Below are 26,187 nucleotides of genomic sequence, written 5' to 3' on the forward strand. Positions count from 1 at the left end.
TTAAAATTGAATGTTTGGCCTATTGCAATGCATTTATTAAATACAGTCTTTACAACAGTCATACAACACATATGTATGTTTGCTCTTCGTCTTAACTACAGTTGGCTACGAAATAAGGACCTCAAATGACAAGCAATTTAAGTATTAAGTTAGTAAACTCAAGACATGAATAACATGAATGGTAAAGTAGGCAATCAAAACTGTACTTCCCACAGCAAATCCATCCAACTAGTATTTAACAGGTTTTGCACAAAAGTCAAAATTAAACAAAAGTAAATGAGTATAGGTCTACAATATATCTCTTTTTTAAATATACAAGTTTGAAAATGTAACAAAATACCTAGACCTACAGGCCTAATACTAACCTTATCATAGGTGCATAGAGAACTCACAAATCTATCTCTAAGTGCTTAGAGCAGACTGCATGTGACAAAAGTCTGTGTATCTATTACAGAACAGTACAACCTGGATCTCTGAAGTATTCCTGCTCAGACAAAACAAAACAAAACAAAAAAAGTCATAAAAATGTGAAATGGGAAACCCTAAGCACACAAAGGCATAGCAACCTCAAGGGTAATGGCACTGTTTATTGGAATGATTGTGTTAAAAAGGATTATCTAATATAGTTTATTGCATACCGAACTTGCATATGAAAAATGAATAATAAAGATGGCTCTGGTTACCCCATTTTGAGAAGAAAATTAACACTTTCTATGGAGCGGTAACTGTTTAAATATGCAACAGGAAGTACTGTTAATTTCAACAAAAATGTGTTACTTTTTTGTATTTTCTCCTCTGTAAATAAACTCCAGCTCTTATTGCATGTAGAAACTGATGTGGAGGCACAGTAGAAATCCAGCACGTTCTGTGAAAAGCCTCTATCGGATGATTTATGGATCAATTTTTGAACTGTAATTACACAGCAGAAATGTGAATGTGAAGATATTTACACAGCCAATGCAAATGATATTTACATTTAAAACAAATCATATGGCAACACTTCTGCAAAGTCAGTATGCAGCCAGTATAATGCAATGCTTCACTACATTCAAAGTAGGGCTTTGGTATATTACAATACTTCATTAGTGGGTCAAAACCTCATTAGGCATAATGGAAACGTCATCAACATTTCTGTGGAAAAAAAAAACATTAAATCATTGCATTAATCAATCCTCTACAACAAGAATTGTACATATTCACTCCTGCTGTCAGTCACTCTTTGGCAGTTCCTCTGTTAACCCACCGGGTGTCTCCCTCCACCTATGGTGAAGTTAGTAGGAGGCAGCGGTGATGGAAGAGGAGCAGCCTGGCTCAATGTTCTTCAGGTGGCAGGAGTGACAGAGAAGGTGGCCGTTGAGAGGGTAGCAGCGGTGACCCTCCTCGTCGTTCAGCTCCATCTTACATTCCTGAACGACAAAACAGAATAACACGGGATGAGACGCATCCATAGGAAGGTTACATGAATAGAGGATAATTGGTTTGATTTCTGCCCTGTATTAACCTCATTTCCAACCACTGACAGATAAGGCAGCAATAATTACCTTGGAAGTAAAGAAATACAGCATATAGAAGAGGTTCATTTCAACATTTACATTTGGGGTTGTGTGAGCTGCAATAGATGGCAGCCGACATGACCCCCACTTACAGAAGCAGAGAGGAGTACAAGTGCAGAAGCAAAGCAATGTGCTTCTGTGTACAGAGTCAGTAGCAAAATACTTAAAAAAGGCCCACCTAAAAAAACTTAATATCACTTTAGTGTATGCCATACTTTGAATATTTTTACCAGTTTACTTTGCTGTCAGAAAGACTTTCCTAACGGGAAACTGGTTATATGAGCCAAATGCCACTCTCTCAAAACTAACCAAACTCCATAGGCAAAATTAGTTATTTTACTTCGCAGAACACAAGAGTTGCTGGTCTAACACTGCCTCAATCTCTAAGTCTGTTAGTGTTACGGTGTGACTTTGGTGTTTTAAAAGGTTATTCAGATTCTCTGAAGTCACACAATAACACAACCAAACCTTTGGAGTTTGGTTTGTTTGGAGAGAGAGAGAGAGCGATATTTGGCTTATATAACAGTGGTTTCCTGCCAGGAAAACATGTCTGATGACAAAGTAAAGTCTAAATATAGCGTACACTTAAACTGATATTTAGTTTTTTGGGTGGACCTGTTGTAAGTGGCTAAAATACTTTTGTTGCTGACCCCATCCACAGCGCTTAATTTCTTTACTTCTGTGCTGCTACTCCTCACTTTTCTAAACAGGGGGCACATCAACCGCTATCTACTGACTATTAGTAACTCATACAACCCCACTTCAAATAATTCAAACTATCCCTTTAAACCTCCCAATATTAGCAAATCTCAAATCTTTGCATGCTGAGTAAAGAAAAAAATGCTGTGGTTGATAAAGGATTTTTTTTCTCTGCCTTACAAGTTAAAGTTTCTTTGAACTACTTGAAAGATTAAAAAAAAAAAAAAAAAAAACACCAGACGGATGCAGACACTCAACAGTTAAAGACGACTTTAACAGGGAGCTGCTCCTCACAGCCCACTGATTTTTATTTTCATGAGGTGGAAGAACAGCAGCTGTCAATCAGCCTTTGGTGAAAAAAAGAAGAAGCACTTGAGCAAAATGATGAGATAGGGATGATGAGGTGTTGCATACCTGCTCTCTTAAGCAGTACATAATTACTGCCAAGACTGTAATTAAGATCGGATATCTACTCATAATGATTTCTCTTAATGAGACATTCAGAGGGGGCCTGGCTCAGAGCCCCTAAAACATGCATGTCTTCAAATGCCAAGCTTCCGCTTCGGGTTCATAACAGAGAAATGAGACGTGTTTCAAACCCACCTCGCAGTGATAGCATTCCACATGATAGTCTTTGTCCATGGATACAACTCGGATGGTTTCATCAGAGCCCTGGAAAGAAATTCAAACAGACAAACGCAACTGAAGCCAATCTTGCCACAAGACTCTCCACTGTCTTATTCTGTTCAGGCTGACAAAAGCTTAAAAAGATCAATAGGAAAGTGTGCACACACTGATGTCAGCCAAGAGCTCAGTTGTTGTACGCTACTCCTCTGCATTACAACCTTGGGGCTTAAAGCTTTGCCAATCATTCTTTTAAAAAGCTCCACTATCAGTGAAGTTATGTCTTATTTTCTGATTTACTACTAAAAAAACAAGAAACAATATTCATAACAGATGCACCAATCTGCTTTTTTTCAATTCCAATCCAATTCCAGTTCCAATCTGTTGACACCAATACACGATGCTGAAACTGAACTTCAGTTTGCTGGTGAAAAGGTCTGTGTCCGTTGATGTTGACGGACTGTTTCTGTTTCACATCCAATCGGATTTTTCCCTTCATCTGGAAAGCTTGTTTAGTATGTGTAATGCAACTTGTGCAATGGCTTGCAACCATTGTGTGATGCTGTAGGATTGTTGCTTGTGACATTCACATTTGTTGCAGGTAGTGTTGAGAGACAACCTCTTTTCCCATAATGTACTGTAAAGGTTTGATATTCTGTTTTGCAAAATGTAGCTAGTACATTTCCCCACTCTGGCTGCATGTTCAAGTGTATCTTGGGATTCATTTTCCTTTGATTTATTTGTGTTGCATATATGGAAGCTATTTATCACTCATTTCATTCTATTTACCATAGTATTTACAAATAGAAAACATGTAGGGTTGTGGAATTTAGGTTGGAGCACAAAGCAGTGACCAAAGTCCAATACATAATGCCTAATATCAATAATGGATCAGATTGGTAACATCTCTAATAACAAGAGAGACCCTACAAATCATATTGGCACACACAGATAAAGACACAAAACATAACCACTAGAAGCAAAAGATTGTAGCAAATCATTTACAAATCTGTACAAAGATCCTGTGTCTCAGATTGTCTGTGCTCTTTGTCCTCCTGATTATTAATGTCCACAGAGACAGGAGCTGTTTCTTTTTCAGTCATCTTCTATCTCTGGTTTCAGCATTAACCTGAGAGGGAACTCCGCAGTACAACAGCTTATATAAATGAACAAGACAGACTTAGCCCCCTACCCCAACACACACACACTACCTCTCCTCTAAATACCGGCCTAACTGCTTACTCAAAGGGGAGGGCAGGGGACATTCCTGCAAAGTCAGCTCTAATTTTGGACATTTCTTTGCTTTTGCCAGCATGTCCTGTCTGTGTGTGAACTGAACTTTTCTCTACTGTGTGATCTGCTCTTCTTCAACACCACATCAAATCAAAGCCCACAAATATTAGGCCTCACATTGTTTTGACCTAAAGTCTAGTGGGAAATATGGCTATATTGAGCTATCTGCTACTTGCACAGCTTAGTTTTGTGTTTGGGTCATAACAACTGAGTAAACATGAGTAGATAAGGATTTATAATCTGCTGAGCTGCTGGAGGCTGAAGGTTCACAGGTAAAAAGGTGAACAGCTTCTACATGTAATGAGACTGAATCATTCACACCATGCTGTTACACTTTCCTCTGTGCCAGCATCTGGCTTCTGCTCAAGTCTACAGTGGGGCTGATCATTCTCCAGTCAGGTTAAAAAAAAAAACATTAATTAATGATCATACTCATATTTACATCTAGGTTTATTTCTGTCACATATTGCCAGGAAATTAAGAAACCTGGCATTCATCTCCAACATGTAACCTGTGCCTCAGCCAACAACGACCACTGAGTGTATTTAAAGTTTATTCTGGTATGTCATTTAATATTTTAAGTTTCACAGTCACTTGTAAACTGAGACATTGGGCTTTAGTGTTTGCGGTAAGAGGACATGCACAGTTTAATTCTAGTTAGGGCTCTTGTTGCATGTCATTCATAATCTCGCACCTGACTTCCTGTCATCTCTCCCCTATCAGCCCACTAATAAATGCTACTACACAACATATATATGGATAGAATAAGTGATGTACTTACTACCAGAGCTAATGGAATCTGGTTGAGCAACACAGAGCAATATTTGAATATGTGGCATTTTTTTGTGGAAAAGACCATGAAAGCAAGGTAAAGTGGTGAAAATCTAAATAATCATCTTAACATCTATATCTAAAAAATATTGATTTTGTTAAGATGGCCTTTTTTAAGTGACAAAAATCTGTTTTGCTTTTTTTCAGGACTCAGTCCTAAATAAAGGTGAATGTTAACTTACCTCTGAGGGCAGGATGGGCTGGTTACAGGCTGCACATTTAGGCGCCAGGACTCTGGAAATGTGAGATACATAAAAAACAAGTTTTAATAGTTTTTTTTTAAACTGCATTCAAATAAGTAAACCAAATTTACTGAAACTGAAATCAAATTCCCTCCATCCAAAGACTATAAAGTTCACAGTACACATTTGATGCCCTTCTCATGACCTTTAAATCCGTCGAGCCTCCCCCTCTCTCCCTTTCTCCTTCCTAATGTTGACTACATGGAGATGCCAGGTTTGCAGATGTGCTGGCTTTCCCCTTCCACACGTGTTTCCCCAAATCCAAAAAGGAGTAGGAAAAACAAAAAGCAAAATGAATTCATTATTTCCACACACATGGCTGGCACCTGGACGTCTGACGGAATAACAAAGGGCCTCTCAGTGTGGATGGGCATGACTGTGGCTAAAAGTCAACACACATACTGTATACACAATAAGGTTTGTCTGATTTAATCAGCGTCGGGAACATGTGGGAACTGCTAGACAGACAGTGATCAGCCATGTGCCTGACTGTGCTGTACACGCTGTCCCAGCAGGGAGAAGAAAAGCTGTAACTGTTGAGGTACTACAGGTACTACTGTTGGTAACTTCCACTTTTTCATACACACACAAACACACAAAACCGTGAATTTTCACTCAGACATTAAGCTGTTTTTGTCCTCACAGAGCATGTTAGTGTTGATTTTGGACGAGAGGAGCACACAAGTCTTTACACCTCTAACTGGACAGTGATCTTTTCTCCCTCCCCCTACCTCCCTCCCTCCTTCCCTCTCCTTTCATCCCTGACTACACTTCTCATGTGTCTGCTACACGTGGCAGAGAGGGACTCAGTCGACCCTTCTCAACCAGATCCGGCAGTAACAAGGGAAAGTTCAGGGGCTGTGATGTTAACATGGAATATGACACCTAGACATTTCTTCCATTGTCACACTGAACTAATTTAGCACAGATAAATACAGGCCGTGCACTTGTGTTCCTTTGATTTACTGTATAGTAGCAGCTGCTCACCTGTGGTAGTCTTTGAGACAGTAGATCTTATTTTCAGTGTCCACAGTGAAGGGCACTCCGTCAAGGCTCTCATTACAGATGACACAGCGGAAACAGCCGGGGTGGTACGACTTCCCGAGGGCCTGAAGGATCTATGAAGAGAGAAATGAGTCAAGAATATTAGGACATTAATACTCCATTTCATTCTGCTACTGCTATTTCATATTTCCTCACTATTTCTATCAAATAAAATTAAACAGCCTTTGTTCTTAAAAAATCTTTGCCTTTAGATTAGATGGATTTTTTTTAAATATCCCTGTGGGTATATTTGGTTGTAACAGCAGCTGAGAATAGGACAAAGCTAAGAATAAGCCCACCCAGATATAACAAGTAATCGCACCTATCAAACAATGCTGAAAGAAAAAAAAAACAACATAACCTCTCTACACAACATATAAAATAAAGTCCAACAGAGATTAAATGGTGTGAGATACAGCACATTACAGGTACAGCTGTGGCAGATAATGCAGCACAATAAACAGACATCTCCTCCATTGTTGTCATTGTGTCATTGACTCGTGAGACTCCCTAAAAACTTGCCTTATGTTGCTTCACACTGGGTCATTTTGCCACTTTTTGGACAAGCTACCAAAATTATGACAGAAAAAGCTGTTTATGAACCTACTCTTTGCCTTACTCCTGAGATTAAGCCTATAGGAGACCCAATGCGTAATTGAAAATTCATATAGAGATTTTTTTTTTTTGTGATCATTGATTTATGTAGATAGAAATTAAGAGTTTTGCTCCTTGAACTGCTGGAAGTACACTTTCCTGCAGATTTTCAAATCTTCAAATCAAATTATAAGAAAATGAACCAGTGGACTGGAAAAATAAACGTATTATTTAGTCTAGTTTGCCTAATTTTCCAAACTATAGAAATAAAACTAGTCCATACTGTGCAACTCAGTTCAATTTTTCGTTTCCATAAAACCAACAGTCAGGATTTTTCTCCTGCGTTATTACAGAGGTGCATACATCTTATCATATAAAGGATCCGAACAATAAAACTAAGTACAGTTTATTTTCAGAACTTCTCAAAACTCCCCACCCTGCTATGTCCTGTAAAACCACACCTATTCAAGTAAAATGCCAAGTTTTCAAGGAATCCAGTGATGTGTGAAAAAAATCCTTAATATGCAGAGGCTAGGGAACAAAACAGATAGCAGCCACCAGTCAAATGCCGGTAAAATATGTAAGTGGCTGGTAGATTTGCTTCACACACCAGCCAAACCACCCCCCACCCCCCGTCATCTATTGACGTGGCTTGTAGAATCTGAACATTTTGATTGCTGGACAAGACAGTGAATTTTTCAGCCTGGCTGAAACACAATTTCCTGACTTGATCACATGTTTTGTGTGTGTGTGTCTGTTTTGTATTTTTTTTGTTACCCATTAGATTGTACATGTGTGTATAGGAGAGAGGGATATACATGCAGAGCCAATGCTCCCTCCTGAGTCTTTACCCAGATGTGCCCACAGAGAGCTCATTTAGGGTGAAGTAATTCTTAGTTTCTGCTGAGATCACCTGGCTCAGTCCCACACACACAAACACACAGAAGTACACACAGCTGGAGAGAAGTAACAGACACTCACCATGTCCATGATCAGATGTCCACATGCATTGCACTTGTCTGCAGACTGCTGGAAACCAGAGTACTTCAACAGAGAAAGACGACAGTGAGGTCATTGGAATTTGGTTATTTAATGGATGACTAAAATCTCTGACTCTCTGTTTCAGACTGAGCATGAAGCAACTCCACGATGTCTTGCAGGCACAATTCAAAGCAGGCTATAAGGTTTGGCATGTGCAGCTGTACTAAAAACTCTCCCTAAAACTGGTTAAATCACTCCTTATACTCTCTGATATAAAAAACATCCCAACAGCAAGTGAAACCTGAGATTTAAGTGTGTGGATACTGAACACATGTTTAAATAGTTTCAAAAGGGACAGTTTGGATTTTTTGAAGTGAGGTTGGACATGGTACTTATCGATAGTCAGTCTATTACCTACAATAGATGCTGATCGGCATGCACCCAGTAAGTAAAAGCAGAGAGGGTCACCAGCATAAAGCTAAGCAAAGACCTGCTGTGGACAGGCTCAGAAACAAAAGGTATTTTAACCACGGAAAAAAGGTCCATCTAAAAAAAAAGGTTAAGTCTAAGTGAACACGACATTTAGAATATTTCCCTCCTTTACTTTGCTCTAAGACAGCCTTTTCTGACTTTGGTGTTTTAAAAGAATAGTTTGGATTTACTGAAATTATGCAATAACACAAACGAACTAACAGATTGGGCAGCCGTAGAACAGCAACTTCTGTATTCTGTGATAAAATGACTGATTTTGCTTATGAAGTCTGTTTGGTTTGGAGAGAGTGATATTTGGCTTGTATAAGAGCAGTTTCCTGTCAGAAAAGGCTGTCTGATGGCAAGGTAAAGCAGTGAAAATATTCTACATATAGACAAATTTTTTTAGGTGGACCTTTTTTAAGTGGCTAAATTACCACTTGTTGTTGACCCCGTCCACAGCAGTACATTGCTTAGTTTCCATGCTGGTACTCCTCTCTGCTCCTCTAAACTGGGGGTGTGCTGACCTTATACAACAACACTTCCAACAGACCAAACTACCTGTGTAGTGTTTGAGATAAGCATTTAACTCATACAGTATTTGAATCAGTCAGCTCATGTTTATTATGTTATTATGTACGAGCAGTGGCAGTGAAGGCCTGGCAGAAAAGCAGACAGGATCAATAGCACACAGAAGGAGCAGAGCCTGAGCAAATTTAATTCAGTATAAATTTTGATTTTAATTGAGCTACTAAAAGATTTTGGTAGAAAGGCAATTAGATGTTGTTTTATACTGCACTTGGGGTAAACAGACACAGAGCCAGTGACAGTGAAAATACAAGGATGTTTTAGGAAAATACTTGTGTGTTTGTATCCTATGATAATGCATACTGAAAGTTTTCCATTTTTGCAAAGCACACAGAGCCATCCTGCAGTGGTGTGAGCAGGTTGACCGCTCTCCACCCTATAAACCACTGCAAAGTAGCTTCTCCAATTACTGACCTCCTTCCAGTCCCACCCAGGGGAGGAAACTGATATGAAACGGCTGCATGCTAAAGATGCTAAAAACTGGGTCACGAGGTCACTCTCCCTCTGATACTTTATATTGGAGTTGCAAGTGTGTAAGGCACACCAGACGAATGGTGATTCAAAGGGATAGTTTGGATTATTTGAAGTGGGGTTGTATGAGGTACTTATTGATAGTCAGTATATAAGCTACAGTAGATGTTTTTTAGCATGCTGTCAGTTTGGAAAGCAGAACAGAGAGTGCCAGCAATGTAGTGTTGTGGACAAAGTCAGCAGCAAAAGGTATTTTAGTTATTTAAAAACAATCCAAGTGAAAAAATCATTATCACTTTAAGTGTACTCTATATTTAGAATATTTCACTGATTTACTTTGCCATCACACAGCTTTTCCTGACAGTAAATCACAGATAAACCAAATATCCCTGTCTCCAAACCAACCAAACTGCATAAGCAAATCAGTAATTTTACCTTGCAGAACACAGATGTTCCTTGTCTACCAGTGCCTCAACTTGTTGGTTCAGTGTTTCAGTGTTTAAACAGGATAGTTCAAAGTCACCAAAATCCCACAACAACACCAAAAAACTGACAGATCAAGGCAGCAGTAGACGAGGAATTCCTGTGTCCTGCGAGGTAAAATGACAGGTTTCACTTATGTGAATGCGTGTCGACTTCCAACTACGATAGGTAAAACGCTGACTATCGAACACTCCAATATCAAATACATCAAGTATTTCAAACTATCTCCTTAATGAAAAATCAACTCAGACTCCTTGTTGGTCAGAAATATGGAGAGATTTGTAAATCTTGAAAAAACAGACGTGGACTGTATGAAAGTGAATTCAGCTCAGTATGAGAACAGTACTGTGTGTTATCACAATCTAGCATTTTTGAAGTCACATCAAAGGTTACAGGGCCACATACCTCAATTGAGGTATACTAGATATTGACTGTGTATTGTCCACTCACCAGAAAGTCCTCTTCACAGAAAACCTTCCCTCCAACATAGTAGAATGCCTTCCCTCTCAGCCTTCGACCTGCAGAAACAGGAAAACGGAGTCCATTAGTATCATTTCACTCAAGCAATACACAGCAGGACCTACACCTGTGACTCTCAAAAAGTGCCTCTTAGACGAAAAAAAACCCCTCTTTTTTCTTATTATTGATTAACAATAAGTAGATTAAAGCAGAAGAGAAAAGGTACATTAGTGATAGAATCTTGAAATATCTTAGTAGAAAATCTTGCAAAGCCATGAGCCCAGTCTCAGAAAATAGTTACAGCAGTAAATGCATAAAGACTGCAATGATTAATTACACCCATTCGAAGGTAATGGACCCTCTTGCAATATTCATTATATCCTGCTGAAGCCCAGGCATATAAATCAAATGGATCTATGGTGTACTGGTGTCTTAATATAATAATTCTGGGACATGGAGCAGGCGTTAGCAGGACAAGGAACACATCTGGATCAAACACATGTGGGGAAAAGGCTGATTAAATCCAATTACTTGACAGGTGCAACAGATTAAACACTCCGTTCTATTGGATTTCATGGCAATCACAGGCCAAGACCTACAACGACCTGCTATTCTTCTTTCTTTGTTCCTTTCTGGTGTCTTTCCACATGCTGTGTGTGCTTCCTGTCTGTCTGTGTGCTTTAATAGTTCTACAGCCTGGATCTGGCTTCTTTTAGCAGCACACACACACACACACACACACACACACACACACACACACACACACACACACACACACACACAGAGAGAGAGACACAAACCATAACCTCTTTGCACACTTCACATAGCTATTCCTGTCCAGGTCCCACAGGAAGAGGGAACATTCCTCACATTTTCTGAGTGGGAAGGTGAGGGAGGGGACAGCAGAGGAGAGGAGGGGTTAACCTTGGTGAACAGGAGCTGTCTTTATCTACCATGCTCCATCTCAGGCTCTGTTTACATGATTGCTTGTATCCAGATTGTCTCACACAGCCATTTAGCCACAATGGATTGCAAAGTTTTATTACTATGACAGAAAAGAAATTCAGTCATTGGAATAACCCCTGTGCAAGGCTTTTTAAATAAAGGATTTTCTTGAGATTCATTTCTGCAGCACTTGGACAACAAGTCAACAACTAGTCAGCATTGAAAAAAAAATTGGGCACATCCCTGTATTAGCTGTAGTAGGGTTGGGTGATGTAACTATCAATTATGTGAGATAATACAGTGTCCAACTTTTTCTGATCCCTTTAATATCTCTGAGAGTCTTTGGCAGAGCAAGTCACAAGTAAGTCACAAGTCTTTACACTCAAGTCCCAACTCCAGACCAACTGTTCCAAGTCCTAACCTTTGAAGTTCGAGTCCTAAACAAGTTATAAGTTAACAGTGAGTTTCCAGCCTCATTAATTAATATTAGACCTGATTTACTGTTCGTTGTGGGGCTGGGGGATTAATCAAATTTTCATTTCAATTATAATTTTGGCTGCCCACAATCATTAAAACAAGATAATCAGAATAAAATGATTATGGGGCCAAATGTCGTTGTGTTGTGTTGTGTTTTGTCTTGTGTTGTAAATGCAGTGCATCCTTCCTTTCCAGACAGTTTTAGTTCAACTTGTGTTGATTTGATTTAAACTAAGCCGACATGGTGGGACAGGACGCTGTAGAGTTATAAGTTTGCAGCAGTTGGTTTGATTATGAACTTCAGTTCAGTTACATTGACAGTTCAAAGTCATTGCTTTAAAAGATCAAATGATTGTCCACAAGATTTACTATAATTTACAGTTGCTATAATTGAATCTTTATCATATTTTGCCCCTAGGACATACATTGTAAATCGGCCTACCCATAGCCTAAATCAGTGTAACCTACCAACAAAGAGAAGAAAATTACTATTTCAGTCTAAAATGAGAGAAAAAGAGACTGACCTCACTATTATCTACCAAAGCCCTTACTGCTGTCTTAAAAACCAACAGACTATTGATTGAAAGCTACAATATGACTGTCTAGAAGCATCAAAGAAAGCAATTAACTTAGCTGTCCTTTGATGAGTCTGAATTACATATTAAATACAGCAAAACAAACAACCAAAAAAATAAATTGAAACCTCATGATTAATGTTTTATATCAATGGCACGTGGAATTGTCTGAACATGCTATTCACAATTACAATATCTTATTTAAACAGAATAATAATGGTCACGCAGCAACCAAAGTCTGGCCAAGGCTCACACAATAACTAACTTAAGAGGAGATCAGTCATTTCGATGGGGGCCAAGGTGTGGAACTGGCCTTGGGTAATTACTGACAGACAGTCTTGGAACTGTGTCCCTAAAGGAAGGCGGGAAGGCTGAAGGGGATGCATGTGAGATACGCTCCATTCCTCTTCTTCACATTCCTGTCTTATTTTCCCAGTGAGTCAGAGAGGGAAGGCTCTGAGCTTTGCAGAAAGATAAGAGCTTAATTAAAGTCAGGAGTCACGATTGACTATTTGAAAAGCATCAGAAAGAACAGTGACTATTGCGCTTTCATAAAAATGTAAAATACCTGAGGGACAGAACAAAACACAGGGCCATTTTCTAATTAAAACATTCTATGAATTCCCTTATGTAATCCCATTCAGAAAATAAGAAATTCACAATGACCCTGCCATGACTTCCTAAACGAGCCTCAACCCTGTTCTTTCCTGTGAGTAAATTACTCAAGTGAGACATCTCAGCACAGGAGCCATGTCTTTTTATACCAATTTAAGGTCTGTTTATTCTGAGATTCAGTTGCACCTAAAGTCATTTCCCGCCCCACTGGAGATATCTATGCATGTTTAATTGCCAAAGAAAAACATTTTTGCATTTACAAGAAGCCTTTCTGTTCATCTGAATGTGTTTCTCTGATTGTGAACAGCATCTGGATGGTTTGGTCAAAGTCCTGACAATCTACCCACCAGATGTGAACATACCAGTGGATTTGGGACCAATCACATCCTTGTTTGTATTCTCCAAAGATGGGCTGGGATGAGGGAGCTGATATTATGAAAGCAGGATCTCTGAGGGGGTCTGTGTACCACTGATCCTTACAAACTCAAATCACTGCATTCCTTTCCTCTTTGTACTGTGACATTACCACGAAAAAAAACCTTAGACTGGGTTGCAACAACAAAGATTAATTTAATCTAATATTAGTTCTTATCAGAGTTTAGCAAAACTAGGTTTAAAACACCAAATGCACATTTAAAATTAAGCACAGCTCTGTTACACAATTAAAAACTAGGCTTAATCTCCACTTAGAAAATCTAAGTTTGATGTTCTGTATGCCTTAACAAAACTATTCTTTGCTAGCTAGCTAAAAAGCTATTAAAATGTTACACTGTTGCTAGTAAGCTAAAAAGTAAGTTTCCTGGTTAACTTACTCATGATGGCTCAGAAAAGTAGCTCTACTTTTTCCTCCTCTGAACAAAAAATGGTTGGCCAAGTTATTGCAGCAATATGGAAAAGTAATGTGCAACACAATTTAAAGTTAAGACCTGGTTCAATCAGGTTTAAAAATTAATCTTTGTTGGCGCAAGTCTTAATGTAGTCATCAGGAAGGCACATATCGTTTTTACATTTAAATATACCAGAAAAAATATGAAACAATCTCCTAGGGAGAGGCACTTGCTTTCTTTTTCCTTCTATTTCCCTCTTTTCTGAGATTCCCACAGATTATCTGAGTTTGCTGCTGTTTAACCCAGTTCTCCTGATTACAGACTTGAGTTTAATCTCCACCTGAAACTGGGTTGTACCGTTAACTGTTTGTAAACAGTCAATGATTAGCCTGGAGGAAAGCCCCCCTGCAGCCAAGTGCTGAATCTCAGACACGCAGTCTGAGCTCTCCGAGAATGTTCTCCCGCCTCAGTCACCTTGGGGGAACTGGTGGACTGAGAGCATGGAGGAAGTTCACAGTCATAAAAGGTTGTTATGCAACTCAACAAGTGTCTTGACATACAGATTCTGGAGGAAGATGAGAAGGGATGTCTGATATAAAGACACTCTATATTTGACTGCATCAAGCTGTTTATTGTGTGGGTACATATATGTAGGTATGCAGAGTGCCCCTGCATGCTGGCTGCGTGTGGTGGATGGTGTGCTCCCACTGAATGGTCTCCCTGTCCCGCACTATACTCCCAGCTGACATAACAGCCCCCAGTGTCCTCCTGGAGCCAGACCTACAGAGGGCCCCTGTGCCTGCATTCCTCCCCAGCTGAGATGCTTTTCCCTGGGGCCACTCACAGCGAACACAACCCTTATGCCCTCACGTGGAGCCAGCTATGAGAGGTATGTAGTATGTAAACTCCTTTCTCCCCCCACTTCAGACATCAGCTTGACTCTGAGGCACAATGTGTCTGCTCCTTTTCATCTCCTTGCTCGCACGCACACATACATACATACATACACACACACACAGACAGAGGGTAAAAGAAAACACAGAGATGTTAATCTTATATTGGGGAGTGTAACCAGCAAGGTCAAAGGTGCTGCAGAATAATGGGCCTGAACAGAGGTCACGGCAGTGCCACAAATACTCCACATACCCTCCATCTGATAATTGGGACAACAATTTTAATTGGTTGGAGCAGAGAGCCGGGTCATATCTCAGCTAGGGAAGTGCACCGCTGCCCAGCCAGGAAGCTACAGGTCACACGTACACGGACAGTGCAGCCAGAGTGTTGAACCACAACTGATATCCATCTGTACCTAATTGGCCAAGTAAAATGTCTCCTCTAAACTGTAAAACCAAAACTCTGCCAAGTGTAATGCTGATTGAGGAGTCCACTGACACATGTTACACAGGTCACACTGACACAAAAAATGAACAGATCTCACTTACAAACTTCACTTTTGATCAGTGACATCTTTATGTAAATTGTCCCATATAATTTTTACTGTGTCTGTGTAAAGCAATAATAAAAGTGTTCTGAGTTTGTCTAATCACAGGAAAATGTTATTTACCACCAAGCCAAATATTAATGATTAAAATATCCCCCCAAAAATACTGGAGGTATGTCCACTTTTTTTTTTTTTAACTCATTCTCCACCTGCCTCATGTAATTACACCCAAAAGACACAAAGAGCAGATATTGTCTTTGAAGTTGTTATAAAAGTATTTTTAAGTAAATAAGCCCTGTTGCTAACCAGCACAAGGTGCGACGAGACATCACAAGTGCCACATAGTACACGCTGACAGTTAAAATCCTCACCTCTCTCTAGTGTGATCTGTGGTGTTAAAAGTCAGTAATTTTCAATGTCAAGCTTTGCACAAGACTTGGATACAGTCAAAGTATTAATCTATACTATTGCTAAGGGTTGTTTTATTGACTGATGGATGAAATAATGCAGCAAAAAGTCTTGCTCTGTGAGTCTTTGTGTGGGCTGGGGGAATGACTGGCACACCCAGAAACCAAACACCAGCACCACAGGACAGTAATCCCCAAATAATTGTGTGTTTATGCTCAGGCCAGTGAACAACTGAAGATGAAGGTACCACTTTAAGTTCAGGAAAACGGCGTCTTTGGCAGCCTATTAGGCAGAAGGTGACATGAGCTTTATATGTGAATTGACCGAGGAGAGCAGGTGAAAGTGTGAATTGGATGAATGGGATAATAGACGTAGTAAAGGTATGCTGTTTATGTGTATGTATGTACTTACTGCAGGCACTGCAGGTGAAGCAGCTGTCGTGGTAGAGGCTTCCCATAGCTTGGCAGGCCTGGCTGGCTCCATACACCGCCTTGTTGCACTTAACGCAGACTCCTGGAGCACAACACAGTATATGATCAAATCAGACAAGTCACATGAAGACACACATTTAAGTCACATACATATTGTCATAGTCACACACTACATCAATCAAATAATAAATCTCAGATATAAATTAAGACATTGTTAGTTTATTGTATCAAGAGAAAGGGGAGTAAAGAGTTGTGGAGGACATGATTCAGATTAAACCAGACAAAAACAATGGAGACAGAGAAAAAAAAGCACCACTCAAAAGTCAGGAAGCTGGTTAGCGGGCCGTATCAGTGAAAGGGGAAATATATCCCTATTTGCTTATTTAACTTGGCTCAGAGACACAGAGGTCAGTTAATAAAGTCTTTGATAATTAAACAAAATGTTCCTACCCTAACAACACACCCCATCAATGTGGCTTGATATCAAGACACTAAAGTCTACTTAATATTAAAGGGATAGTTCACTAAAATATATATTTTTCCTCTCATCTGTAGTGCTATTTGTCTATCTATGTACTTCATAAATGTGAATATTTTTTTATTTCTTTAGTTCTCGATAACAGTAAACTGAATATCTCTGGTCTGTGGACAAAACCGTACATGTGAGGACATCGTCTTGGACTTTCAGAAACACTGATACACATATTCATCATTTTCTAAGATTTAGTCCGAATGACTAATCAAAAAAATATCAACTGATTAATCAACAATGAAAATAATCATTAGTTGCAGCCCTACCTTTAAAAAAGTCAACAGTAATGTCTCATTCCAAAAATCATGACCCAGTTACTCAAGTTAATAAGCAGATGTTGTTGTGAGCAGTGTCATATAACTAACGTGACTATTTTCTTTCTACTGAACAACACCTGCCAAACATATCACTGCAAAAAGAAAACATGGATCTTTTCATGGATGAGAGGTTACGGCCCAGTCGAGGAGGAAACTATCCTAAACTATTACAAGCACATGCCTCTCGTCCGTGAGTAGACTGATGCACGCCTCCTTCTGCGCGGTGAGTTGGCGTGCGTAGTTTGATAGAAAGACAACAGTTCTTACATGAAACTGCTCGCAACAAGGTCTGTGGATTATCTTGAGTAACCAGGTCATGATTTCTGGAAAAGAGACATTGGTGTTGACTCAACACCACAAGCGCCAACTGGTCCTATTATTTTCAAATATCTCTCTCTTAAAACTCAGCAGCTCACACCAAAACAATCTAGACAGACAAATAGCACTGCAGGTAAGAGGACAAATATGTATTTTTGATTTTAGGCTAAACTATCACTTTAATATAAGTATACTTCAGACAATTAAGTCTGTTTTGATATCAAGGCACAATGATTGTGTGTGTGCTTACGGTAGGAACATTTTGTTTAATTATCAAATAAGAAGAAAATCACATGAGAGCACATCAGGCAATATTACATAATCTCTCCTTTGACTCTGGACTGCTCATGAACACCACAGGGTTTCCGTGTGATCAATATATAACAGCTTTTTGTCTGGAGCCGCTTACGATGCAACGCTACGTTCCTATCATGAAACACTATCTTTCATCTTTCATCACTCCACTAGCCGGCCAATCTCCATCTCTTCCTCTAAGCCAGCACTGAATGACATGGAGTGATATGACAAGTGACATATGGACTATGACAAGTGACAACCCCCATCACTGTTGACCCTAATGGCCAGTCACCTAGCTGCTATATCAATCAGATACGGTCTGACATGACCATCAAATCATCAAGTATCAAGTTAAAATAACGCTAACAGAGGGGGCGAAGGCGTTGATGGAAGATGAAAGCAAGACCTCGAGCTTCTCTTTCAGTGTGAGGATGTGTGCTTATTTGTGTGTGTGTGTGTGTGTGTGTGTGTGTGTGTGTGTGTGTGTGTGTGTGTGTGTGTGTGTGTTTTTATAGAAAAACTCCCTGGAGACAGAGAAATAGAGCTCAGCAGAAGAGCGTGGCCCAGCCCAGCTCAGCCAAGCCCTGGTCCTCAACGAACACTGACAAAGAAACTTCTGTTTCCACTGTATCCAACACACATCACGCGGCTGCCTCCTCCAAAAACACACTGTTATTTAATGACCTTCTTCAAATGTTTCTCTTCATACATTGTCAGGAATGCAATGTACAACAGTGCTATATATAATTCAACTAGAGTCTCTCCTGATGCCACAACAGAGGACACATCATCAGGGGCCCAAACGGCTAGAAAGAAGATTTAGAGATAATAGAGGGATAAAATTAGAAAGCTAAAGAATGTTGCTCTTACGTAAGCTATTTTGTTTACATGAAAACACAATAAAGTAGTCATGCCCTCAAATTACTGAAATGAATGAGGGAAGGACTTTTAAATCACATTCTCTGCTTTTCTTCTGTCGATGCTGGCTACAAACAATTCATGTCACAGAACAAACAACACAGCAGGTATATGATACTCAGGAAACTATGCAAACCATCAAGTACACTGTGCCTTTTCAGGATTTGTCACTGAGCCAGGGACATTTTCCCTTTAAATTTTTTATAGCTCTGAATTGTATGCCCCATGAGAACAAAAATGCAATAAAAGCCCATTCTCTCTTTTCTTTTCCCATTCGAGACCAAAAATTCCTTATTTTTGTAGTAACCTCCTCGCCGGTTGGGCCACTACAAATCTGCTTTTGGCCAGAGTCCTATGTTCCAAAACAGTGTGATTATTCAGGGGACTGACTGCTTGATTCAAGTGGGGGGAGGGGAAGCAAAACATGGAGCCAAAACTTCACCCCTCCTATCCCTCCTCACCTTTCCCAGCTGTCAAAACTCCCAGTAGATGGCTGCTTGCTGGCCAATGTGCCACTGAGTGAAAACAAGAGCCTTACTACAGCTATTGGTTGAAGATTCATCTATATCACATCCACAAGATAAAAGCTTGACTTTAAGAGTAGAAATTTAAAAAGAGTAGAAGATTTTTCTATCTGTATTTTATTTCCCATGTTATTGTGTCTGAGTGACTAATGGGGACACCATTTTTTAATCAGAAACAGCTGTTTTATTGCTGTTGCCAAAGTCTAATTTCATCATCGTCATTGTCATCTTCATTACAGAAACAAAATAAAACTCATGAAAAAGATCTCAGCTCACCTTTCTACTGTTCCAACAACCACCAACTCTGATGTAGTCAAAATAAACTCTTTATTCACCATATTAAAAGTGACAATATCGGGAGAGGGGCAAGAGGGAGGTCAGACATCAGGAAAGAAGTAGAAAAATGTCATCTTGCCAGAATATTTTCACATCTAATGTGGTAAATTAAGAGTTTATTTCAACCAAACCAGAGTTGGTGATTGTGGAGCAGAGGAAAGATAAACCAAGACAGATTTGGTGAGTTTTATTTTGTTTGTGTCTAGTTTAAATGAAGTGTATTTTATGATGATAAAATTACTATTTTCTGTCAAAGGGACTTTAATGAGTTTGGCAAGAGAGATAAAACAGCTGTTTCTGGTTAAAAACATTTTCATTCTATTTTTGTAGTGACCCTTTCCATAATATTGTCAGACACTTAAAATAACAATCTGAGTCTATAAGTACAAAACAAGCACTTTTAGTGGACTTAGGGATTATGTTCCTTCTTTGTTTTTTTGTTTGTTTGTTTTGTTTTTTGTTTGTTTTACTACTGTCACTTAGACAGACACTAAGACACGATGATGGGAAAATATGGTCCATTTTGAAAAATACGGAAGTTACCGTTTAACATCTTATTCATTGAAAAGTATCTAACATGAGTTGTGTTGTGTTTTTTAGTTTGATGTAACACCACCTCCCTATTAGATACGCTTAAATATTTATCCACTACTTTTAGCTAACTACACCACTGAAACCATTTATCCATTATTTTTAGCAAACTATTTTGACTTCTCCACTCACTTGCTAACTAGTTTTCATGCAATCTCTATTCTCCTCTTGTAGCAGCTAGCGCCATAGTGGCAAAAGCATGCACATCACACTAATTCTCTGAAATATACTGACTGCTGTGTCACCTATGGCATCAACTTTTACCACAGTGCACACAGACACCACACCCAAGACTGTTATACCATATTAAATGCAGTCAAATACCGCAGGCCATATATTCATCATAGACAAACAGACACATAGACGTGCATGAAAGGATATCACATTCACACACACACACACGCACGCACATATTCTGCCTCCAAAAGCAGGCCAGAATAGAAGCCAAGAATCCCTGGGAAGAGTTAAGACAAAGGCTTCCGCTCAACAGCCAGATGGGATAAATTAATCCTCCATCTTAACACAACACTAAATGCTCAACTGTGTGTGTGTGTGTGTGTGTGTGTGTGTGTGTGTGTGTGTGTGTGTGTGTGTGTGTGTGTGTGTGTGTGTTTGTGTGTGTGAAAGTCGGGGGGGTGGGGGGCATTGGGATGTCCCACCACTTCTCCCCTCTTGGATGAACTTGTCTATAAATCTCACATCCTCTCAGGCTCTTGTGGTCAAGGACAAAGAAGCATCAACAAACTTGTCCCTAAATCTCTCCCATTTGTCTGCTCATCCATTCAACTGCACTGCAGGCACCCCCAAACTTGTCTGGGACTCCCCTCCCCTTTGTATCTTAAGACCTCATTTTTAAAATTCCTTGCTCTTTTCCTTCAGACATTCCTCAGTGTTCCCCCGGTGCAGCCGTTTGGCACTGGACTCATTTTCCCAGAACCTCCAGCTGCAGTTGTGCCAATCAGTGCTCAGTGTACAGTTGGGAACTCTGATGGATCCCAGCCCTGTGGATGGACACAGCTCACTGGATCAGTTAAATGCCGCCGTGGCACTGGCAGAGACTTGTAAAAGCACATTATACTCAGTTCTGTCAAAGAAATATCAGTTTTAGCGTAATGACTGGCAGTTTCAGCTCTCCACAAAATCAAAAATCCATATTTTCCTCTGGCCTGTTGTACTGTTTATCCACCCAGATTGTTTTGGTGTGACTCGCCGACTTTTGGAGATAACAGCCATAGAGATGCCTGCCTTCTCTCAAATGTAATCAAACTAGATGGCACTCTTGTAGTGCTCGAAACACCAAAAAAAACAAAAAAAAACAGACAAACTCAACAGCAATGTCTCTTTACAGAAACCATGACCTATAACTAAAAAAATAATCCACAGACCTTGCTGTGTACAGTTTCATGGAGAAACTATTTTCTTTCTACCATCTGTTTACTGTATCATTGTGCACAAGGAAGCATGCATCTACTCATGGACAAGAGGCTTGTGCTTGTGACAGCACAGGATGTTACCATTAATGGTATTCTCCTCAGCTGAACTGTAACCTCTCATCCGTGAGCAGATGCACACTTCTTTCTGCACTATGATACGGTTGGTGGGTGTAGTTTGGTAGAAAGAAAATAGTCCCAACATGAAACTGCTCACAACAACTATGGCTGATAACTCCAAACTCGGCGACTCCCACCAAAAACAATCTAGATGGATGAATAGCTTTATAGGCCAAATAAAAAAAATATGCATTTCTGACTTTGGGGTGAACTGACCCTTTAAAAAGTCTAGATATATTTTAACTATGTGGGTCTTCTACGATGAAACTAAAGCTCTGTGAAGAAAACTAGCCTACACAAGTTTTTCTTCTGGCATGACTGCATGACTCAGGATGAGCCATGGTTTAGTGGGAAACTCCATACAGGAACCATGTGTGGGCTATGTGGGAATGTGTGTATGAAAAAGACATTTACTGTATTACTTTAAAACCAACACTTCTGCTGATTGCACACACATCCGCAAACTCTCCCACACATCCACATGCTCTCCCACACATCCGTAATATTCACGTCTGTGTGCTATTTCTGAGCCTTGTCGTGACAGTGACGTACGCCAGAATATCTTCCCTTACACACCGATGTAAGAACATCAGGGGGCTGAGGAAGGAGGTGAATTACAATCGTGACATTCCAGCGGGAAAATCCTTCAGGAAAGACACATGGGTGGGCTGTGTGTGTGTGATGGGGGTGCTCTTTGGCTTTGAACACAAAATCACCCATCTCACGCTCTTTTTCTCTCAATATCTAGCAGGGCATCCCATTTTCATGAATGGCCATGGCTGCAAACACCTGGCCACCACGTGATTTCCGGCTCTTTCTGCCACAAATACACTCTATATCTCACCCATTTACTGTATCTGAATCTGGAACAACAGAACAGCCTCTCATCTGACCTCACAGCAAACAAAGCATGTGTTTTTTCAATGCTGCATTAATTTCCTGATAGCATTCCTGCAGTCCAGATAGAGCAGCTGAAGTGCAACAGGCACTGATATGAGGAACAGAAATCAGGATATTCTGCTGATGATGGACATTCTTCAACAATGACAATCTCTGTTTCTCAACCAGTGACCTTGAGTATTGATCATAATCTTAGCTGCAAGACTTTACTCCTGTATTTCATGTATAGATAATAATACACATGTAAAACACACTACCATTTAAAAGTTTGGAATCACTTGTTATATTGATGCTTTCCTTCTTTCTGTAATTCTGGTAACAAAATGTATTATTTACATTTGAAATAGTTTTGGCCTGAAAAGAAGGATAATTACATGAATAAAACTTCAGTCTAATCGATGTCCTCACAGTGTTGCATGGCGTGGGGGCGGGGAGGTACTGTTGTAACCCACCAAATACCAGAAATCATGACCCTAGAGCCACATCAGTGCAACTGGGCTCTAAATATCTGCAGTCCACTCAGTGGTTAAAATGAATGAATTTTAACTGTGATTTGACAGCTGACACTCAGTGATCCAATTATAATAGTGCTAACCCTAGACTAATCCTCTCTTTTGAAGTTTTGAGAATAGTTTTGCTAAAGCAACACACCTGTTAATTCCAGCTTGTTTTATACATTAATTTGCATTTGATTTTGAATCAAGAAGCTGTTCTTATTTAAATCTGCTTAGATTTTGATGCTCCTTTTACCAATGACTGGTGATGTCTTGTATTTTTAGTTAATCATTGATCAGAGGTATTTTTGTGTCTCTCTGATCTTTCAATTGTCAGCTGAACCATTGTACAGTGTTTTGTTCCATGTACAAAATATTATAACTATTTGCATACCCTTCACAAGAAATAATATCTATTGGTAAAGAGGACTTTCTACAACCTAAAAGCATGAAAGACCATTCAAAAATACAGCAGTCCTCTCAAACATCTGATTTCACTGAATCCGGCTTTTGTGGCTGGCAATTCCAAACTTTTGAATGGTAGTGTATATCTAATTCTATCTAATGAAAGGATAGATCAGGACAACTCAAAAAGAAGAAATGGTGTCCAAGATGCATTGTCTTATAAAATGTGCCCCCAAATGCCAGAACTAACAGCCACAGGTGTTGTTTTTCATTACCATCTTCCCTGTACGCATGTGTTCATCAGCTGCACAAGCATGCATGGCATGCTCACAAAAAGAGTCATGATGAGAAATGTGCAAGTACGGGTCTGTAGTAATGACATCATTTAGATAACAGTAAATGCCACTGTCAGTCAAACAAGCTCAACATGGGAAAGAACATTAACACCACCTAGAGCACAGATGTGCCTTTAGCAATAAAGCTCTAATTAAAGACTTTACTTATCAATATTGCCTCAGTAGTGATCCATTCAATCTCTGCAAGGAGATAAAAGGGCAACACTCTTCTTTCTGACCTTGGCCGCACCCTTTACTACTTAGGCATTTGTTTCAGCTGCCAAGAGGGCAGACAATGAATCATTAAAAAAACAACATGAAACAAATTAGAAAATTATTCTGTCTGCATTCCACAGAAGAAAAGGAGAGGCCTCCCACACTGTTTGCCTAATGAAGCTATTTTGTCAGCGAAGACCATCAAGAATGCCTTCAAACAAAGACATACAACAATTGGGTTGCACTCATGATTAAGCCATGGACACGGGAGGGTGGGGGCACAGATAAAGAATGACAAAGGGTGACAGTGTATGCAATGCACATGTAAATCTAAAACAAGTGGATTTATGTTCTGAACTGTGGGTGGGCGGCTCTGTCACTCAATGGGTTTCACAGCAGTGGCCTGACTGACAGAAGCCCGTTGTTGATGCTGGGTAGTCTAAATTCTCTTACCAAAGTAGTCAGCCTTTGGTTGGGCATCCATCTCTTTTTCCAGACGCTTAGTGAGGGCCTCTAATTTTATTTCAGCTGCTGTAGGCCCCTGTTCAGGAGGCTGCGTGAGAAGAGACTGGTAGGGTAATTGGACAGGGTTGGGGGAGCACGGGACTTCAGTTTCAGCACTGGTGGCTTGTCCACTGACAGGTAGTTGGCTCTGACCTTGCATTTGGCTGCTGCATTTGGAGACATTGCCAGGGGTCAAGGCAGCAGATGCCACCTGAGCTTTGGCTTGAGGTGTTTCAGATGGTGCAGGTAGAGGCGAGGGTGCTGACACGGGGCCATTATGGTTGGTGGAGGGTCTTGCAGGTGGTGCATAAAGATCCGCAGACTGTGTGGGAGGTTGCTGCTTGTGGAGGTCAGCTCCTCCTGTGAAGGCACTCAGAGGCATGGCGGGGAGGAGGTCTGGTTTGGCTGGTCCAGAGGAGGGTGGACTCTGGTTTGCAGACTGGTTGACAGCCTGGTACTGCTGGGGTGGCACAGTGCTGGCAGTGGGAAGTGCAGATGGGTGCTGGGGCTGCTGCTGAGATGGACTGCTGTTCCCAGACCCAGACAAAGATGGGGAGGGCTTGCACTCAGTGGAGGGGGACCAAGCAGCCGGCTGGATGACGGGCTGACGAGCGTGTGTGGGCGCGCTGTGAGACGCGTTTCCTGGGCTGGGGGGAGTAGGGGTGGTGTGCTGGTATGAATGTGGCTCTAAGCGCTCTTTATTATCGTAATTGTTTCCGTAGCCATATGCCCTGCCGGCTGGAAGTTCAGACTGGATGCCTGTGTGGTGTTTCTGGCCGTCAAACTGTGCATACTGACTCCCAGCCGTGGTCCCAGGCACAGGGCCAGAGAGGATCGGGGGCTTCGCTGCCGCTTCACCCGGCTGTCTGTAACTGTTGATGGGCGGTCTGTCTTTGGTGTAATACGCGCTCCCATTCATTTTCATGGCCTGGTTGTTTCTTGCCATCTCCTCTTGGTGTTTCTGCATGTGTATTTTAGTCATTTTAGAGGCAAAAACTTTTCTTGTCTCTTCAAAGTCGGGGTTATTGCCTGCATCCCTCCTGGTTCGAAATAAACCATCTCTGGATGCTTCATACATGTTTAAATCCTCGATAAACTTGCTCGCCTCGAGTCCTAAATCCTCGTATTTATCCATTTTGAGGATAATTTATGTGTCTGCTTCAATAAAGTAAAGTTATCAGTATTTAAAAAGGCTGAAGTCTAACTAAATCAAAAGTCTGTAAAAGAGATATATTTCCAGAGCTTACAGTCCAGCAGCTCGAAGTCTTGACAGGAGACCCACGGAGAAACTTTTCTGTACTCCTCTTCCAAACTTTCCACCGCTCTCTATAGTCCAAAGGTTAAGAATATAAAGTTTATAACTTCTTTTTTATAACTCCGCGTCCTCCTCCTCGGTGAAACTCCCAGTCCGTCCAGCTCAGCTCTGTACGGAACAAGCGGCCGTCTGTCTCGTTATAAATGTGAGCAGCAGATCCCAGCTCCGATAGCCTGGACGACCCCGCGAACTGCCCCCTCCTCCCGCTTTACTGTCCCAGCGGGGAACCTTCATTCAAAACTTTACCCTCCGCTCTTCTGTCAAGAAGAAAAAAACACTCTCCAGGGTGGTTAAAATAAGCCGATATGTCGTTAACGTGGCGACGGTTAACTTGATAAAAGTAGTCTGCCCGTTAACGTCCAGAGAAGACCGTGGGATAACCGAGCACGCAGCCGTACGTGGCCACCGGTCGGTCGACAGTTGGGACTGAAAACAGGGAACAGTTTGTTTTTAAAGGTACAGTGCTCAAAATAAGCCGCTGAAAGTAAAAGTTGACTTGGGATCAGCGCTGCTATCATTAATCACACAGGAACGTTGGCTTACATAAAAACAGCTCTGTTTTTAAAATAGCCGATCCTGGGGG

General features: G+C 40.5%; 1 protein-coding gene across 1 annotated transcript; it reads right to left on the reverse strand.

The window, feature by feature from the left end:
- limd1a (LIM domains containing 1a) lies at positions 1-26,187 on the reverse strand. Its single transcript, XM_084726322.1, has 8 exons — positions 24,239-26,187; positions 16,033-16,134; positions 10,325-10,392; positions 7,862-7,924; positions 6,230-6,360; positions 5,183-5,234; positions 2,856-2,924; positions 1-1,406 (listed from the first exon to the last, which is right to left on the reverse strand). Exons 1-8 carry the CDS (start codon positions 25,422-25,424, stop codon positions 1,272-1,274), a joined length of 1,806 nt encoding a protein of 601 aa, XP_084582448.1. The 5' UTR covers positions 25,425-26,187; the 3' UTR covers positions 1-1,271.

This window comes from Lutjanus erythropterus, chromosome 9, assembly GCF_056507025.1.
Source record: "Lutjanus erythropterus isolate fLutEry1 chromosome 9, fLutEry1.hap2, whole genome shotgun sequence".
NCBI classification, from domain to species: Eukaryota; Metazoa; Chordata; class Actinopteri; order Lutjaniformes; family Lutjanidae; genus Lutjanus; species Lutjanus erythropterus.

What these genes read in the sequence shown, in the direction of transcription:
- limd1a (XM_084726322.1), bottom strand. Translation starts at nt 25,424, where the DNA reads ATGGATAAATACGAGGATTTAGGACTCGAGGCGAGCAAGTTTATCGAG. An exon ending in CTTCACCTGCAGTGCCTGCA is followed by an intron (nt 10,393 to 16,032) that starts GTAAGTACATAC and finishes CTGTTTCTGCAG; the next exon opens with GTCGAAGGCTGAGAGGGAAG. An exon ending in TCTGTGAAGAGGACTTTCTG is followed by an intron (nt 7,925 to 10,324) that starts GTGAGTGGACAA and finishes TCTCTGTTGAAG; the next exon opens with TACTCTGGTTTCCAGCAGTC.